Below are 19512 nucleotides of genomic sequence, written 5' to 3' on the forward strand. Positions count from 1 at the left end.
ATGACGTCCTTCCAGCTCTACATGCTCTCTCAGAATGGGAGCGAGTGCAAAATTTCGTCGCGCCTATGGTAGAAAATTATTTGGCGTTTCACTGATGAATCACCTTAATAAGTATAATGTGCACTATTTGTGTCGGATCTTATTTAACAGCTATCTCCATCATTCGGCACTGCGCAAATACAAACATAATATGTGTACATTTAGCAGATGATTGACATTATTACATTAGAGTGTTGCTAATGTGTACATACTTAATGATATGTCTAACATCGTACCCGTTATAATCTATCAATATATTTAATACAATATTGTTAATAAGTATTCACATTGTATAATTGAGTCGTCAATTTCCAAATACTGACAAATCCACATCACGTGTAATAAAACAGGCTCGGTATTAGAGGGATTGGACCGATTGTGCCTAATCGGGTCCCGCGTTCTAAGTGATTTCGCGCACCACAATATATATATAAAAAAACAAACTGTAACGATAGATTCAAGTCGGGTTTTAATTGCCACCAAATCAGGGCTCGAAATGAAACGGAACGCACCGGAGCGCCGTTCCGGCTCGTGAAAATTGTAAAATTATCACTCCGTCTCGTGGAAAAAATGTGTTGACCGTCTGAGCTAGATAGGCAATAGAATAGAAAATCTGACACACTTATTTTTATAAAATACACATGATTTGATGACTATGTAAATATCTTCAGAAAATTTGTCGAGCGCTCCGGTTGGTAAACTTTTCCATTTCGAGCGCTGCACCAAATAGATATTTTAGTAAGTAAGTATAAAACATTTAAAATTCGAGGCCTGTGTAGTATAATTAAGTAAGTATAGTATTTCCGGGGGAAAAAACTAGAACGACACGTTTCTGAAAAAGCTATTTAGGATTAAATTGGAAAAATAGTTTTTAAAAACACATTTAAAATTATCTTATTAGCATCATGGAAGACTTGTTACAAAACAATATTGTTTAAATTTTGAATCAGTATGCCTTTGTTTGCTAGTGGTTTTGATATAGGTACTTATTTATGTTATCCCATATTGTATATGCTGCCGCGATTTGTGCACGTCCGCCTTCCATAACGCTATATACGTGTCAGAATGAAAAGATTTTTGTACCACACTTCCTTGTCCCGAAACGAAGCTGCACGGGACCAATATGTAGCAACAATGCACCTTGGTGCTTAAAGAGAGTTTAGAAAATAAACTTGACTTGTTCTGCCGTCATTTATCTTTAGTGACATGAAGTGTCCTCTGTACTGAAACTCTGCCGAAACAGAGGAGCCATGAGTTGAAAGTGATTAACCTAAGGAGGGAACGGAATTATTCCGTTTTCCATACGACGTAGCAAACTTTGAAATGCCTCAAAGTTGGACTTGGTTGATATCAAGTCGGCGTTGTGAATTGCGCCCGTGTGTGAACGAACCTTGGCAAACAGCTCCGCTCGCTAGGATCCCATCAGCGCCCAGTCCTCGGGGACGTGATCAGCGTCTTGGTGGTCATGCCCGCATGTGCTATCTGAATGTCCGGGACTTGATGAAGATGTTTAAAAAGTTGTTTCACAGAAATGATTCTCACCGATAAGAGAAATTTGCAGCGTCGTATGTGGAGCGGGGTAGTCCCGACTCCTCTTTTTCAAGTCCAATTTTTCTTTCTTTCTCATTTCCTTCTTTTAGGCTATACCTCAGCTGAGGCATGGTCTAAAAAGATCGTGACTAGCGATGCGCGGATTGCGGGTCGCGGGTGTAATTGACGCGAGCCGAACGAAATATAATTTGTCATAAAAATTCAACATGTTCTCAACAACATTCTTTTTCAAGTACATGCGGAACGTTTTTTAGTCATCTTTACACGATTTAAGAATATATTCATCCGACTCCATCACAAAATAAATTTACGTGCGAACAGGTCGACTAACCCTCTACGAATGGCAACGCGGCCAAAATTTCGTTCCACATAGTGTTGAAAATTATTTGCCGTTTCACTTATGTACGCTCTTAAACACTACGGTGCATGGTTGCAGCAGCAGTCCCGCGCGGCTCCGTCTCGGGACGGAATGAGCACTTAAAATAACTTTTTTCAGACACGTTTATAGCGTCATGGAAGGCGGCCGTGCATATCCACGGCTGTACATACATGACAGGTGGTGGTAGGAACGTAGGTAGATGGGGTAAGAAAATAAGCTAGTTGGCAGAAAAAAATATGCTAAATTTTCTTATAATTAACACAAGAACTTTACTAGCAACTAGCTTAGAAACACTTTAAAAAGGTCATAATAATTCATTCTTTTGCGAGAACAAAATATATGGATTAATAAATATCTACGTCATACAACCAAAACATAGTCAGGTAGGTTAATTTATTGGTAAGGGTAAGATAAAATACATAGGTACCTACAAGAGGCTAGCATGTTGATTTTCAATCAAATTGGTGTAATATTCTAGCTTTTAAAAAGCTGTTTACCATGTCGAAAAACGCTAGATTTAACGCCATACGCCAGGTGCGTATTTCGCAAAATGATAGATCTGTCAAGAAAAACGCAAAGTTGGCAACGCTGCTGGCGAGCGATAAGGATTCTTGGAGGCGTCGTGTGGTGTCACCGTGGGGCGAACATGGTCGAAGAAGAAAAAGATAATCGAAGTAAATGAGTCACCCTGAAAAGCGTACATTTACACGCTTTGTCAGAATTGCTATAGGTACATGTTTTATCGCCCGGTTTTAGTTCAATGACATTGTTATTTTAAAATGCAGTTACTTACGCGCGTACGGCCACTTCTTTATCATTATAAGTATATAACTTAACGAAAATAAATGGCGAACGATTATTTTTTATCTATCGTCCTCGAAAACTCAAAGAAAATGGCGCTATTCCACATTTCACATTGACGGAGTGGTAAATTCCAGTGGCATATTTCTCACCGGGAGATTTCAATGGAAATTCTAATGAAAATTCCAACAGCAAACATAAAGAATTCGGGAGCGACCAGTTTATGACTGCCTGTTTATGTCTACACGTATTATATTATTTATATGAGCCAAAAAATAAAACATTGACACACCGGTACCTTCTTAGATAAGTACCTACTCTACCTACTTATTTACAAAAATACAATAGAGTAATAGAGCAGTGGCGAAGGGTGGAAGTAGGCGGTAAAAATCCGCCATAAATAGTGCACACTAAACTTTGTCAGTCATACTTATTTATTTTCATTGAACTAAGAATACAAATAAAATTGTATTGGTTAACTGTGTTAGTTAGTTACACCAATAGTGTGTATTTTATAAGAAACGACCAACCCACTTAAAGAATTCGTGCATAACAAACAATAATAGCAGTGGCGAAGGATGGAGGTGGGCTGTTAAGATCCGCCATAAATAGTGCACACTAAACTTTGTCAGTCATACTTATTTATTTTCATTGAACTAAGAATACAAATAAAATTGTATTGGTTAGTTTTTAAAATTCAATTAAACCATGACTAACCAAACCATTATGGTTTTAGGTATGCTATGGGCGATCTGACAAAAATAGTGCACACTTTTTCAGTCATACTTATTTGTTTTCGTTGAATTAAGAATAAGTACATATTGCAGATGGTATTAGTTTTTTTTTTAATTCATTAACCAAACCATAATCAATTAAAAGTATTCTTCTATCTATTCTATAAAATATCTAAATTAGATATTTTATAGATGACCGACTATTTTTTGACTATTATCTATTATGGCTTGGGTTAGGGTTAGGCAGTATTTAATAGTATTTTAAAAACTAACAACAATTATCTACAGATTGTAGTTTTAGTTCAATGAAAGTAAATTCGTTTGACTGACAAAATGTAGTGTGCACTATTTATGTCGGATCTTAACAGCCTACGTCCACCCTTAGCAACTGACGTGCGTAGACGTGTGTTGACGCAGGTATTATTTTATTCCAATTGCACCCGATTAGAATCTTTACATACTTTAACAGCCTATCTTCACCCCTCGCCACTGACGCACATCGACTGCAATGCAGTGTCTGCGCGTATCCGGAAATTTGTACGTAAACAGTTCACCGCAGGACACTTTTATTCGTGCGTCGCACTGTCGCAGTAACATGAGTTCGTGTAACATTTTTTAATCAAATGACGATTTCTTCATTGAACATTTCACCGTGGAGTATTATAGTTGTACGTATGGTACAACATGTGGCGAATTTTATGAGATGTCTTTTCTAGGTTAGGTTAGGTTAGGTCAGTGGCGCACCCAGGCAAGGGGCCCTGGAACCCCCCAAACATGAAAATTATTAGAATGATTTTAAACATTGAAACTGAAAGCCAATAAACTATACCTTGGCTTAGACAAATAAAAACATGGCAAAAATTTCTAACATAAAAATTTCGAAACACTAATGTCGGGTTTTTTTAGAAACCCAATCCTTAATGGAACTGTCAAAAAAATCTCGGTTTCCACCCGAATTCCGGAGTGGTGTAAGTCATGGATGGAGAGGGCTGACATGGCTCTAGCCTGGGGGCCCGGGCTGTGGGGGGCTCGGCATGTCGGGTTGACCAGATAAGTGGGTGGCATAAACACACATCATAAATTAGCTTTAATAGTAAAAAAAGTCTTAGATTATATAATTGTGCAATATATTTTCTTATTATTATGTGTCAATACTTGACAGCTCCATTATTAAAGTAGATGTATTAAAAATCGCCAATAATTCACTGTATAAGTACTATTTGAAAAACGTTAATGTAGTATTTCACACTGCCTTTAATCTTAGCGGTAGGTAGGGGGGCCGCCAAATATCCTAGCCTGAGGGCCCGTTTCTGGATGTGGGTGTAGGTACACCGAGTGCAATAGACAAAAGACCGATAAACGAGAAATTAGGCTGTGTTGTGTTGAGTAGGTTTGTGTATAAGTTAAATGCACTAATACTTTTTTTGTCCATTTTCAATTAATATTTTGGAACCTCAATATTAAAAAACCAAAATTCGACGATAAACGTTCGGCGAAAAGAGCGACTACACCCACTAGTCGGTGGTAGTGTAGTCAAAAGAAAGTTTTTTCTAGTGGAATTCGGCATAAATAGTGCAGCTCTCTAGACCAAGCGGGTAGCACAGCCGATAATATTTGAGTAATGTTTTAGCATACTAGGCGCACATGTCCAGCATTGTCGCTGTTAGTCACTTCCAATCCGCCAGTCGCTGATGACACGCTCAACGGTTACCGCCGTTATGCCTCCAATATAATAAAAATAGGAGAAACTGTACAAATATACCGCCGTGTATTGTGAAAATATGTAAAAATAGTTATATGAAGAAGAAAAAGAGCCTATGGGACTAATTTACATTCTCCTCCTTGCCCCCCCCAATATTACATCCTGGGTTAGGTTAGGGTTAATCTAATTGGAACAGTACTATTTTCAAACTATCGCCGTATTTCGTAAGAGACGTACAAATGTATTCCACGGTGAAATGTTCAACGAAGAACTCGTCATTTGATAAAATGTTATACGAACTCATGTTTCACGTACTGCGGCGCACGAATAAGTGTCCCACGATGAACTGCATACGTAAAACTTACATGATAACAGTGTCTGCGCCCTTAAGTTGGTTTTCCATATTTTATGAATTCCTAAATTTGTGTAATTTTTGACATTTCGACCCCTTGAATTAACTCACAACATTGTACAAGCTTATCCGCTATTTTATGGTTTTCGTCAATTTACCTTTCGTCCCCGTGGGACCTATAATTCGGGGACTCCATTTAGCCTAATAGTAAATACGGCTCTGTATAGAAGAGTGGTAAATTCAAATAACTAACCATATTATGCAGAGGTAAAATAGAACGAGGTTTCACTGGCCTTCCAATGTTATATTCTGTGTTTAAATTTCATGCACTTTTTACGAATGAACGCTATGTTATTGTAATTAGTTCAATAATTACTTATATAGATTGTATAATAACATAATATAGATATTGTATGCTATATTATATTTTAGGTGATGTCAAAATTGATCAAACGTTATAATAAATATAATATTGTTTAAATAATGTGAATATGTATAATTTACAACTAGGTATGGAAGTATGACTTACATAGTAGGTACATATTTCAGCGCTCGAAATGGACTGGAACGCACCCATAGCTTCGGTTCATGAAATCTTCGAAACCACTGCTCCATCTCGTGGAAATTTTTAAAATATCGCTCCGGTTCGAAGATTATTATGACAATCATTACATTCATTTACATTCAATAAGTAACAAAGTTTAATAAGTAACTTGACGTCATGACGTACACACCTATTTCTACAAACAATAATAAGATTTTGTGTTGTTTTGTTACAAAGTATTTACGCGATCTTAATATTACGATTAATGAGATTTGTGTACCATTCCATAGGATTTGGTTTAGTATCCCAGAGTTCACCTTCCGACATTTTCAATGTCTGTTGATATTGTATAATATTACTAATTTGGCTAATTAAACTATTGGAAATAATACATTATATATAAGTACAAAGCAATGACGTCCTATGGGGACATACAAACCATGTACTGCTTGTATGTGGCAGATAAAGAAGGAAAAGTAATAATACCATTTTTGACAGCACATTTTTCGTAAAAAAATAGTTTTTTTCGGTTTCGGCGCTAAAAAGCGTTCTCCGTCCAAATATATAGTAGTCAGTCGCCAAGTCGGAAAGAGGTAGGTTGTGGAGATCGAGAAAAAGAGCACATTTGTCAGGTATACTTACGGAAAATAAGAATATAATACGATATTACGACTGATAAATAAATAGGTACAGACTATGACATCGACACACTAATTCGATGAAATTTCAATAGCTCACTGACGATATAAAATTGAACGATGAGTTTATATTATGTATTTTCTTAAACATTTATACACATCAAAATCCATTAGATAAAAATAATTTTTATTTTTAAAAACAATATATTATAATATCTTTGGATTGAATGCCATAGAAATTACAATAATATTATGCGCATAGGTTTTAGACTTCGCCTTTAGAGCTTACCGTATTGCTTAAATTGCGGTAGACGGGCTGAGGTTACGTGAGGTAAAGTCCATACAAAAAATCTGCATTCCACACTGAATAATTCGATACAATAGTTAAAAACACATGACGCTGTGTATTTCTGTATATATTTATAATACATTCCTACATATACGACGGATGTCGTTGGTAAATTTAATTATTTTTATAGAATATAAAACAATCAAGTTATTATTTAAGTAGGTACGTCAATTATGCAATTAAAATTTATTTTTCTTAAGGCTCAGGGCTCGAAATGGACCGGAACGCACCGGAGCGCCGTTCCTGTTCGTAAAATCGGTAAAATTATCGCTCCGTCTCGTGGAATAAATAATTTGACCGTCTGAGCTGGATATGCCATATAATAGAAAATCTAACACACTTATTTTTATGAAAAAAAACACAAACTTTTACTATGTAAAAATCTTCAGAAAACTCTCGAGCGCTCCGGTTCGTAAATTTTTCCATTTCGAGCGCTGTTAAGGCTATACTTCAGTTGAGGCATGGTCTAAAAATATCGTGGATAGGCGGTGCGCAGATTGTGCAAATGACGCGTGCGCAACGAAATATAATTTGTCATAAAAATTCAACATGCGTCCATTTAATGTTATGTTTATTGTTATATTACTAATAATAATAGTATATTCATTGACATGTTTTATTTTTCTAGTACATACGTAAAGTTTTTTAGTCATCTTTACACGATTTAAAAATATATTCATCCGACGCCATGACAAAACAAATCGACGTGCGCACACCTCTACTATCGGTCTCCGATTGGCGACGAGTGCCAAATTTCGTCGCACCTAATGTTGAAAATTATTTGCCGTTTCACTGAAGTACGCTCTTAAGAAAGTCGGCTTTAAATAATAATAATGTCTAAAATTGGTATTAGGTTGGTATATAACAAAAAACTAGCAAATTAATATTTTCGTAAAATTATCGAGCGCTTCCGGTTCATAAACGTTTCTATATCGAGCGCTGATTATTTGTATACCTACCATCGTCATCGGCATTACTAATATTGATATTATTTTGATTTCCAGTCGATGACATGAATCATGTAAGATTACTCAAACAATCAAGAGTCATTCGATTCAAGTCACAAAAAAAATGTCTACTATTAATTATAAGTACCTATGGTAATTTCTTATTAGAATCTAATATGAATATTTTGATTTTTTGAATTTTTACTATAAAGAAATTAATAAATAAAATTCCTATAGCTCTACTCCTAGAATAGTCATGCTAACGGTAGGTACCTACCTAATAATTATTATTATCATAGAAACAGTAAGTACCCACCTACCTATGTACATAATATTATTGAAGGATAACATTCGTCTAACTATGTATAAACTCTAAAGGGTAGAAATTCAGTCTATTTATTTTTATGAAACCATATTAGAAACATTTAATATTACAACTTTTAGGATTTAACCACTATCTTTACGAGGACTGCCGCTGAGAAGCTCCTGAATGTGGTGGGAAGTAGTAATAATTACGGATTTAGTGGGATAACATCACAAACACGACTATACCCTGGCTCCAAATGAAGTGAATAAAAAATGAAAAAAAAAAATTCAGACTTAAGACCAGCGGCGATTTTCTTTGACGCCAATGACGCAATCCACTTAAAGGGGCCTCGAAACAGTTCAAACCAGTCATGTACTTATTAAATTACTTGTACACAATAAATACACCAATTATATTATTATGTGTCACCACTGTCATCTACCTAATCGGATGGTTAGAGAAAAAAAAACACATTATTTTTACCATGTATGTTGGTAATAGTTGGAATTTATGGGTTTTCTGTTATTTATTATCGTGTGGGGCTCAAAATTATTCAGTCAGTGCCTTGGGCCCCTTCAGGACCACCGACGATGTGTATCACTACCAGAAATGAATGTATTCGTATAAACTCTTACCTTCGACATTTCGGTGTCGATTTTCTGTGGACAACAGGAGATGCGGTGACGCTTTCAGGGAAGGTTAGATTATGCTTCAGCGCCAAGAACTCCGGGGTGGACATCCAGTTGGGATTGTTGTCATCGCAGGAGCTGAGGGAGAGAGATCTCGCAAACCTGTCGGACATTTGCCCATCGGGAGTGAGGTCGACATTCTCAATCGTCGGATTCGCTATGGTTATATTTACAGAGGTCATCGAGAGAGACCGTATGCACTTATCCGATAAGTCTGATTTTATTTCGCCAGGAAGCAGGGGTCGGATTTCTGAATCGAGATCGTTGATTATCTCTCTGGGTTCTCCGCGGATATTCTGACCGTCTTCGCATAAACGATTTGGATCTGAGCAATATCCGTCTTCTAAAGCAGGACTAGTGACACGTCCGGGGATTCCATCATTCACTTTTAATTCAGCCGAAGTAACACTGAATTTATCTGAATTCGAACTTAAACTTACCGACTCCGAAGTGTCAGAAAAAGCGATCGCCGATGACTCGTTTAAAAAATTCTTTTTGTTAATATTATCTGAATTATTTTGGTTTTTGTATGCGTCTGAATATGAAAATTTATTATCAGTGAATCTTTCGTCGGTATTTATAACGGTCCCCGTGATCTGCCTCGCTTCTGATGCACATTTCTCCACCGTCGATGGACATCTCTTCAACGTCGTATTCGGGATCCAATTCAAAAACAGCGTGGGCCTCCTGACATTGTTGTGTTGGTCGGTGAATATTTTCGTGTTCACGGTCAAATATCCTGGATGGTGAATTATGTCAAACTCCTGCCTGACGAACGTCGGCGGATGGACGCAAACATTGTTTTTGCAAAACAAAATCTCATTATCCGCGTAATCGTCGAAATGTTTACCGTCTGTTTCCGATCCGAGTATATAATTCGAAGCGCGCCGAAATATATTGCCGATAGGCATTGTTTCACATTTCTTATTAATTCTTATATTGTACAATTTTCAATTATTACCGACTGCGTTTGTACAATTATTATTAACACTATAATAACAGCAGTCGAACACTGGGCCAATGTGCGGTAACATTACAAGTTGAGGACTTTTCTTGATAAGAATATTGATCCTGTTTACTACAATATAGTCTGTCTCGTTTTATCGCGTGCCTTGCATAAATAAACTTTTCCGTATTTCATAATACTTGAAATATAGATTGTTTTGAAAGTCAAATAAATTATTATTTACCATCAGAATGCAGCGTTTTATTGGCAAGTCTTAAAGAAATGCATTTATTAAAAATCTACTATTGCGGTTTTGTAATTATTATCCAAAATGATATTTTATTTTTTAAAGTTTACAGCATTTTTTTGTGAACGGAGCTTTTCCTAGTTTGTTCGTTGATTTGTAGATGGGGGCACAAGCTGTGGTCGTCGGCGCATGGCGCATGCGCAATTAAGTTGGATCAGCTGTCACATAAAGGCACGCAAAAACAAGTGAATTCTGCTTCAACGAGACTTCAACTATTTCCGTCAAACATGGCGGGACAAAATCCCAATTTACCCACAGAATTTCAATATTTTTTTGAAGATGAAGTATTCAAAATTAACAGTAGAGGTCAAGTAGTATTCGGCTTAGTTTTAGAGAATTTTGAAGCCAACTCCAGCGATCAGGACAGTGATATTGATGTACCCATTCAGAAGGGCGAAATTCGCGTAGTATGGCATCCCTCAGGAATAGAACGGGTGATGTCGGAAAAATCAGTGAGTATTATGAAAACATTCAGTATTGTACCCCGTCAACCGCTATCGAATCGATAAAATCTCATTATTTAATCGGCGGTACGGCCTTACGCGAGTGAGGCAGGTTATGGTGACCGATTGTTATTTTTATTGAACCGTCAGATTCGGTTAAACCTTCTTTTGACGTTTCCAGGTGGGATTGGCCGATAGATCCTTGATGCCCGGCGACGTGGTCCGGAGAATGATCAAAGGAAAAGACACCCAGAGAGGTTATTGCAGGGACATCGTAGTGTCCGCCGCGGTGCAGGTGGTCGGCACCAATCTGGTCCTGCCCTCAGTCATCAGCCAGCGGCTGCAGCCGATCGAAGAGTTCACGGCGGACCTGGCCGTATGCCTGGACTCGTGGGTCGGGACGACTAAAGTAAGCCGCGACTTCGAAAACTACACAGAAAATTGACTCATATGCGAACTGTCAAAATGTGTATTGTAAAGTCATTTTTATACGTTTCAAGATCAGTTTCATAACAATTATGAATGATAAGATAAGTAATGATACACAATAAATTATTCGTACGTATTTGTTTCAAATCGGATCTTATATTTTATCAATTTAAATTTCATTAATTTTGTGTCGGCGGTAGGTATATAACTTGACTGCGAGGTGAAATACCTTTCTTGTTTTTTTTTGCAATAGATTCCTCTAAAATTTAGATGATAAAATACAGTTTAATTGCACCGAAATCATATATTTCTTATTGATAACTAATCAAATATTTTTTTATTGTTGCATACAAACTACCTTCATGCATTTTAATATTATCAAATCATAATGTCGATGCTTTATTTTCCATTATTATACTTGACCTTCATAGAGATAGATAAAATAACAGAGTAGAAGTTCGGCATCTTTATGGTACAATAAAATGAAGCCGAGTCAAAAATAGGTAGGTACATTATTAAATTTACGTATCAATCATAGTAGATTTTTTTTCATTGCACAACTATATTTCTCCAAAGATTGAGTCATTTATAATGAATGAACAGCACGGATGACCCCGCATCAGTTGAAATACGCTCTTATGGTGGAGCGGGGCCAGGAGAAATTTTTGAGACTCCTTTACTTTCGGCTGTATGTATATTATCCCTAGCTTTATCTGACTGATTTTCTCTTAGGTATGTGATACACCCCTGTTACAGGCGGGCTTCTCCCGGTGTAAAATAATCATTTAGTAGCTATAAGTCGAAACGTAACCCTGACCTCTAGAAACGGCTTCATAAAACATCTAATCTGATTCCTTGCTCAACCACGTAAGTATTTTTTATTCATAAGTAAAGGCCTTCGTCCGGTGTGTGAAAATCACATATTGGGCGGAGGTGTAATTAAGATAAATTTAATTTAATTTAAAAAGTTTAAATGATGATGGATGAGAGAGATAATTTTAAGACTAAATATAAGTATTCATATATAATAAATTTTGCCGCGCTTGCCGGCAACGTTAAAATCCACGCGCCTGCGCCGGGGTGGTCCTCGTGATTCGTCAAATCAAAGCATCACGCGATAAAATTTGGCCAATCACGAGAGTCCTTTTTGCTGGACGGCGTGGGTACGGGGAATTTGAAAAAGAAAAAAAAAAATTAGTAAGCGTCCATTGTAAACCGTGTACGGACCTGCGTAACTAATTGTAGAAACAAAATATGTAATGGACTATAAAGTAACGTTGTCCAACCAAATATTAAAATATATAACGCTAAGACCGCACGAGAAAGACTTAGTGTTTTATTTAATTTTACCAACATATATAAATCCTTTTTTTTATCTTTTTTTGTGAATCCGGGGTTCGATGGACACCTGAGCTAGCCGCTGGAACCCCGGGCATCTCATATGCTTACATACTGTAGAAGGGATCGTTATTTAGCTAAGTACATATTTTTTTTCTTCTTACTTCTACTTCTATGCGGTGTAAATGGAAACTGCCATTCTCGGTAGTATTGACTTGTGTGTATCTGATAATTATCTTAGAAATCGTGGCCATTGTTTGTTCTCTCAAGATGCAGAACTAACCTGCCAATTGGAAGAGCAATAACCATGTTCAATCAAATCGCTTCAGATATTGATGTATTCCACTTACGTGAGGTGAGTTTAGATGGACATGGTTTTATGAGTTTTTAAGATAGGGTCTATCAACCTAGTTCACACGGTAGTCGGTGTGGTTCCATGTATTTTATTATTTATTCATTACCTGTATTTTTATTTCAATATTGTTAACACTTTTTTTTTATATCATGTCGTGAACGCTTGGAATTTATAATTATGACAAATTATATGTAAAATAAATAGATTTTAAAAAAAATTATGTCAATCAATAATAACTTTTTGGTTGTAATCGGCTACAAACGCAACTGCATAATCGATGATTAGTTTGCGCTTGAACCATGTTTTCAAAAATGCAAAAAAAAATATGTAACTGATTCAGACTTCCTCACTACACACATTCGGTTATACCTGTGCAAGCACTATTGCGCTATTATAGACTGGAGATTCAAATATTTTTATATCACTTATTCAGTAAAAATATTTTAGCCATTTGCTCAATTCGTTAGCTACACACTCCGGATCCAAACACATAATGTAAAAGTGAAAATTAAAATTTTAACCCATTTAGTGCTGACACCACAACTAGCGCGTTTGCGTTACTTGGACATTAAATATAATTAACATGATATTTAAATGTGGTAATTAAAAATTAATCAACATTTCAGCAGTCAATGACCCATTGATTTAAAGTCGAGAGATATTTCCCACTGACAAATATACTGGCATTTTTACGCCCCATCTATATTGACACCTTATTCATAAGAAAATGTTATAATTTTGTGCTGTTGAATGATCGTAAATACAGATGGCACGCCAGTCAAGCTGTAAGTGCAAGTGCACAGTTCAATAGCTTGAGAAGAAGAAAGTGGAAACATACCAGCAAGCAAGACAAGGCGATGCAACAAGCTTCATTCAAACATTGTTGGTGATAGTGACCATAGACAATAAATGCTTTAGTCCCACCTGCTACCTGTTCATGGAAAGAAATCGGATCTGCACACCTCAAGTGCTAGCTAACGTTATAGTGTTTCACAACATTAATATTCAAGCATGTAGCTGATGTCATCGATTCAAATAGCAATCAATTGTTGCTGTGTGTACATGTATCCAGGATGGAGATTTTTTTGATGTTTATCATGCAGTCTACTTGTTCATTTCCAGAATATGAATTTGCCTTGGTAAAAAAATCTTCTCAATTTTATTCACAGATAGTGCACAGCAAAATGCGACTGTCATCCGCAGACGGGTCCCGTCTCGAGTACCCCGACGTGAGCACCTGCCCCCTGGAGGACTGCCTGACGCGGAGGAGGCGCGGGGGGCGGGGGCTGAGCGGGCACGCCCTGGCCCCTGAGTACTTCCCCGGTCAGTACGTGGCCGGCCCCCTCGGAGCCCTGGATCATGCCACCTGGCTCAACACCACCAAAGACATGAAGGCCGCTCGAAAACATAAAATGCGGGAGCACAAGGTGACTTGTCGATTTACCACATTATAAAATAAGGTTCGATAGTTTGGTCGGGAAACAAGAAAGATTGGGAGGGGTGCTGAGTGAGACTAGGCGATACAACAAGTACAATCTACACACTCTCAGTAATAAAAACCTATAACAATAAACTCATTAATCGTGTATATGGGACATAGTTAAATCGCAACTTAGGACCAAAACACATGGCGCTGCAAATCAATGTAGACGGCGGAGCATCAACTTGATTTTAAATGTATCCAATTGGAATCAAGCAAGGACTACCGTAGTTCATGTCAATTTGCCGTAAATTACAGTGCCGTGTGTAACCCTTAGTTGTTGAAAAATAGGGAATCGGTGCATCTGTTGTTCCATCTCACAGTTTCTAAAAGTTTTGAATCAAACCGGATAAAGCTATTATCATTTCCCGCTTTATGTTGAGTTTTGTGCTTTTATTACAGCTACCGTCAAAAACCTAACATCGCAGAGGTACGATGAATAGTAGTTGTATTTAAAAACACCATCAGCCCCGTCTAGCATATCGTCGCTTAAGAAACAACACCGCGGAAGTCAATTAATAAAAATTTTTAGGGGAAACAAAAAACGTCTCAAAAAATTGAAAATTGATACCTTTCAACTTATTTTTGGAGACATTTTTTGTTTCCCCTGAAAATTTTAATTAATTGACTTCCGCGGTGTTGTTTCTTAACCTTTTAACAGCCCAGCTGAAAGTACTAGGTATACTCCCCAGGGCCCAGGAATTAATTATATTATAAAAAAAATTAAAAGAATAGTGAAAAGTCCAATATAATGCACTTACATATATGAGACCTCAATTGAAGTTCGGGGAAAAAGTTTTTCATACACAATTTCGTGAAAATGTCTGAAAATTTTCAGGTATGGTAGGGTTGTCACAACACTGCACTTACAAGAATTAGTTGATTTTTTTTTTTTTTTTTAATATAAGTATTTTGAAAAATAAATTTTATAGTATTTTTGTAAAATGTCACCATAAATACTTATAGCACTAAGAAGTATACTAAACACATTAAAATCACTAAAAACTTTCTTGTGTATGGAAAATTTCGAAGCACGGTTCAAAACACAGAGCAATGTCGCACTGCTTGCACAAATACCTAGTTTCTTTCCGTCTTTTCTGATTTTTTGTATTGGCACATACATAACATCTTCTTGCCGCATTAATTTTATTGTTAGTAGGTGGTATTTTACCCAAAAAATGTCTTTCTGTTAGCCTAGAGGGTAAGGGTGCTTTTCGCTTCAAAAGAGTTTTTGGTTCTAACTTATGTTTTTCGATCAGTTGTCCGATGACTTTCAATTGAAATTCACCCAGCGGTTGTTTTTTTCCAGTTTTTTGTTGGAACAATACATGGGCATTCAGCAGAGATAAATCTATCAAATGGAAAAAAAGTTTTTTGTACCATTTGACAGTTTTTCTTGTCGAATTTACAGAAGAAATTATCATATCACTACGATCCACAGCACCCATGTTTTTATTGTAATCAACAATGCATTCCGGCTTGGAAATCGGAATTTTAGTCTTATAGTCTACTTTTCCAGTAGGTTTGAAAGTATTGTTGTGAATTGTGGACAACATTGTAACATCCTTTTTATCCTTCCACGCCAAAGCCATAATTTCGTCAGTATGGAATGTATCGGTTTCCCCTTTTTTCAATTTCTTAGTAAATTTGGGCATCCCAATTCTGTTTCTCCTTACGGTTCCACAGGCATTCGTCCGGTGATCATAAAGATACTTGAATAACGTTGGGCTGCTGTACCAGTTGTCAATGTACAATGTATGCCCTAGTTCCAAGTATGGTCCAAGCATCGTTACCACCACGTTGCCCGATATACCGATGTAATTATTTTTCTCAATTTCAGTTTGTTTTCCGGTATAAATGATTACATCTAAGACAAAACCAGTTTTGCAATCAGCCATTACAAAAATTTTTATTCCGAAACGACTAGCCTTCGTCCTGATGAATTGGCGGAATAAAAGTCTGCCTTTGAAAAGGAGAAGACTCTCATCAATACATATGTTCTGATATAGACACATGTACTGCTTGAAAGAAATTTTCAGTTCCTTCAGGACCTGTCTAATTTTATATAGTCGATCTCCGGGAACCTGCGTTTCATTGTCACAAAAATGCAACATTCGATGCATCAGTTCGAAACGATTCCTGGACATGGTTTCGGAATAACATGGTGAAAATAACAATCTGTGGATAGACCAGTGATCAGATATTTTATTCCGTGAATTCCTTGACATTAGCATACACAGCCCCAAAAATGTGTACATATCATCAATTGTGCAGTCTACCCATCGCCGTAGACGATCACTCAAAACTGTGATATTTTTTGTGGCAAATACAAATTGTCTGTTGGTCTCTCGGACTAACATTTCAACAAAAGAAATATCGATGAAACATTTGAAATAGTCCATTTCGAGTGCATCCGAAGTCAAATTATCAGCTTTGCATCCCGAAACGTTAGCATCGAAGGAAAATGCGTGTGGCTCAAACATATCCGATTTCCACTCAAATGTCGGTCTTTCAGTGGATTCCGGTGTGATAATTTCACTTTCATCTACTTCCAAAGTTTCCTCAAGTTCGACATCCGAATCATCACTTCCATCGTCTTCAGATTCAACTGTTTCGATAAGGTTATCGATTTCACCAACTTCGTCGATCTCATCCATTTTGAATAATAAAATTTGTAAAACTAAACTCGTAAATAAAACACTTTGTATACGCAAATCGAATCCGAAATACAAATGAAAAATAGTCACAACACTTAGTTCTTTGTCAATTTCTATCTAAAAACATCGAAAATCTTTCTTTTCATTCAAGTTTAGTAGGTAAAATCTAAAACAAAACTCGTAAATATAACACTTTTTTATACGCAAATTGTATATGAAATATAAATAAAAACACTTGGTCACTCAATAGAAATTAAATTTCAATGTAAAAACATTGAAAACATTCCAATTATAACGCAAATCTGAATAAGAAAGCATTCCGAATTAGCATCCCGACTAAATGATATTCCGGCGACAACTGACTCATCACTATCGAATCATACCAACTGCCTATTGTACAAGATATCCCAGTGTGCAGGGGAATTTTGAGCTAACCCTGATTTGGCCTCTCGGGAAATTCCCTTATTCTCGCGATGTATGCGCCGTACAAATGTTTTTTGCTTGCAAGGTCTGATCAGAAATGTAGTTACACATTTTAAAATTAAATAAATAAATATTTGACTCATACAAGCGCGTAGAACGGCTCGGCGTATATCGTACGGTACGGGCGCCTGAATCGCCGCTGTGCATGACGTAAACGTTACGTTACGGGCAGCTATCAGGTTAAGCGACGATATGTTGAATTGTACCACTCTAGATGCTCACCATCTTCTATGGCCATGCTTTGTTGTAGGGTTTCTGTGAACTGAATTATACTTTTGTTAATAAATAAAAGAATCATTATTTAAATCTTATTGAGCTTAGCAGTTCAAGGGCATAGTCATATTTGTGTGCCCAAAATCAGGCCATTAGTGACTAGCGCCATCAATCCAGGCATATAAAATCAGGGTTCCACTGTAGTTCAAATGAATAAAATGCTACTTCAATTAATAAGGTGTAGCAATGTGTCTGAGGTTTCTTGTTTATGTACACATAATATTGTTGTGTTGTATCGTATCGATCAGTTCACGGTGGAGGCAGTGGAAACGGAGAGCGTGGGCGTGCAGTGGCAATGCCGCGCTCTTGGTGAGTCGTCACACAGTGGCCCCCCGCAGCAGCCGCGCTTCCTAGTGGAGGGTGATGACCTCAAGCGCCTGCGTCTCCTCAACCTCTTCGAGCCGTGCACCATCCAGGTGGGCGCCAGGAACTTCCTCAACCTCAATGACCATGACAATTTCTGCACTAAATCCCACTGGAAGAAGACCCAAGGTTAGCAATTGAATTTTATATAATATCTTCAATAACAAAAAGTTATATACTAATAAAGCGGTAAATTCTATAACACTAAGTTGCGATTTCAAATGGTTTCAGTTTGGTTAAATTGGTAACAATTGAATGCTTGTACTCTGGCTACTTTCTTACGAACTGCAATTTCTGATTTTACATGATTGTTCGTTACTCAGAAGAGAATTTATCATATCTGCGACATTTGCACCCTGTGCTCCGCAAGCGAATGAATTGACCACTGATCTAAATGACATATTTATTTTGTAAAAATACTACTTTAAGGCTTGTAACAGTCTTTTTTATCTCGATATGGCGTGGGATTAAGTTATTAATTAAATCTTGGAGCACAAACTGAAGCTTGCTTATAAATGAACTTGCAACATGAAATCTCTTGGAGCTAATTTAATCATTTGTTTCAGTACCTTTATTAATACAATAAAACCTCATTAATACGAATTCCACGGGACCGAAAAATGAAAAAAAATTCGACGAATTACGACGAATTTCGAATTATCCGTGTTCATATTAACAAGGTTTTACTGTAGTTCCATATATTGTAAAGCCTCCAATAAAAAAGACTATTTCATATCAATTTGTTTTGATGACTTTATAGGTAAATCATACAGAGCCCTCCGCCGTCAGACAAGACCGCCCAGAAATAGAGAAGCAAAAGATATAAACCCTAAAGATCCGGGGACCAACAATCCTCAGGCACAAGACGCGATCGCCGCCGGCAAGCACACCTACCGCCTCTCTGCCAAGTCCAAAAAGAGACTCTCTGTCCATGCCAGGGACGGGAAGATCGTGTGCGCACACAATGCCCAACCACTGCCTGCCCTCGAAAACAAGCAGCACTTCTGCAAGGACGGCACCGACGATAAGAGTTGCCCCTCCAAGATGGATGTAGATATTGTCATCGTGGATAGTGAGTCCATAGCCAAAGACTGCCCCGGCAGTTTCGATTCGGCCGAATGCAACAGTTCTAAAGCGGAATGCAAGGGTGGGGAAGGCCGTAGAGAAGGATGCGAGGCATCAGGAAGCCCGCAGCCGACAGAAGACATGGGCCCTCGACTCTCCGTTCCCGATTCAGCCTGGAACGGAAAGAGCAGTCCGTCCGATCCCTCCTGTTCACCCGACTATGCCGACCCCTCCGAAAAGCATAAGAAACTGCGCAAATCTAGACTGTGAGTATAATTATCCTGATCGAATTTGAAGAATGTAGGTATTTCACACTTAAAGACCATATTTTTACATTTTTC

General features: G+C 37.3%; 2 protein-coding genes across 2 annotated transcripts in view; one reads left to right on the top strand and one right to left on the bottom strand.

Annotated features, from left to right (window-relative positions):
* Positions 1-10134, bottom strand: part of TBC1D16 (TBC1 domain family member 16) — a 32485-nt gene extending 22351 nt beyond the window's left edge. The window contains exon 1 of the mRNA XM_085950002.1: positions 8979-10134. Coding sequence (XP_085806128.1) covers positions 8979-9943 — 965 coding nt within the window. The 5' untranslated portion in view covers positions 9944-10134. The remainder of the gene's footprint in view (positions 1-8978) is intronic.
* A 355-nt stretch (positions 10135-10489) lies between these two features.
* Positions 10490-19512, top strand: part of LOC147070166 ((E3-independent) E2 ubiquitin-conjugating enzyme UBE2O) — a 34267-nt gene continuing 25244 nt past the window's right edge. The window contains exons 1-5 of the mRNA XM_085950000.1: positions 10490-10737; positions 10910-11137; positions 14020-14277; positions 17992-18235; positions 18867-19437. Of these exons, the coding sequence (XP_085806126.1) occupies positions 10513-10737; positions 10910-11137; positions 14020-14277; positions 17992-18235; positions 18867-19437 (1526 nt within the window). The 5' untranslated portion in view covers positions 10490-10512. The remainder of the gene's footprint in view (positions 10738-10909; positions 11138-14019; positions 14278-17991; positions 18236-18866; positions 19438-19512) is intronic.

The sequence above is a fragment of the Rhyacophila brunnea genome, unplaced genomic scaffold (assembly GCF_057557595.1).
Source record: "Rhyacophila brunnea isolate RB1 unplaced genomic scaffold, BYU_Rbru_1.0 scaffold_22, whole genome shotgun sequence".
Classification (NCBI taxonomy): domain Eukaryota; kingdom Metazoa; phylum Arthropoda; class Insecta; order Trichoptera; family Rhyacophilidae; genus Rhyacophila; species Rhyacophila brunnea.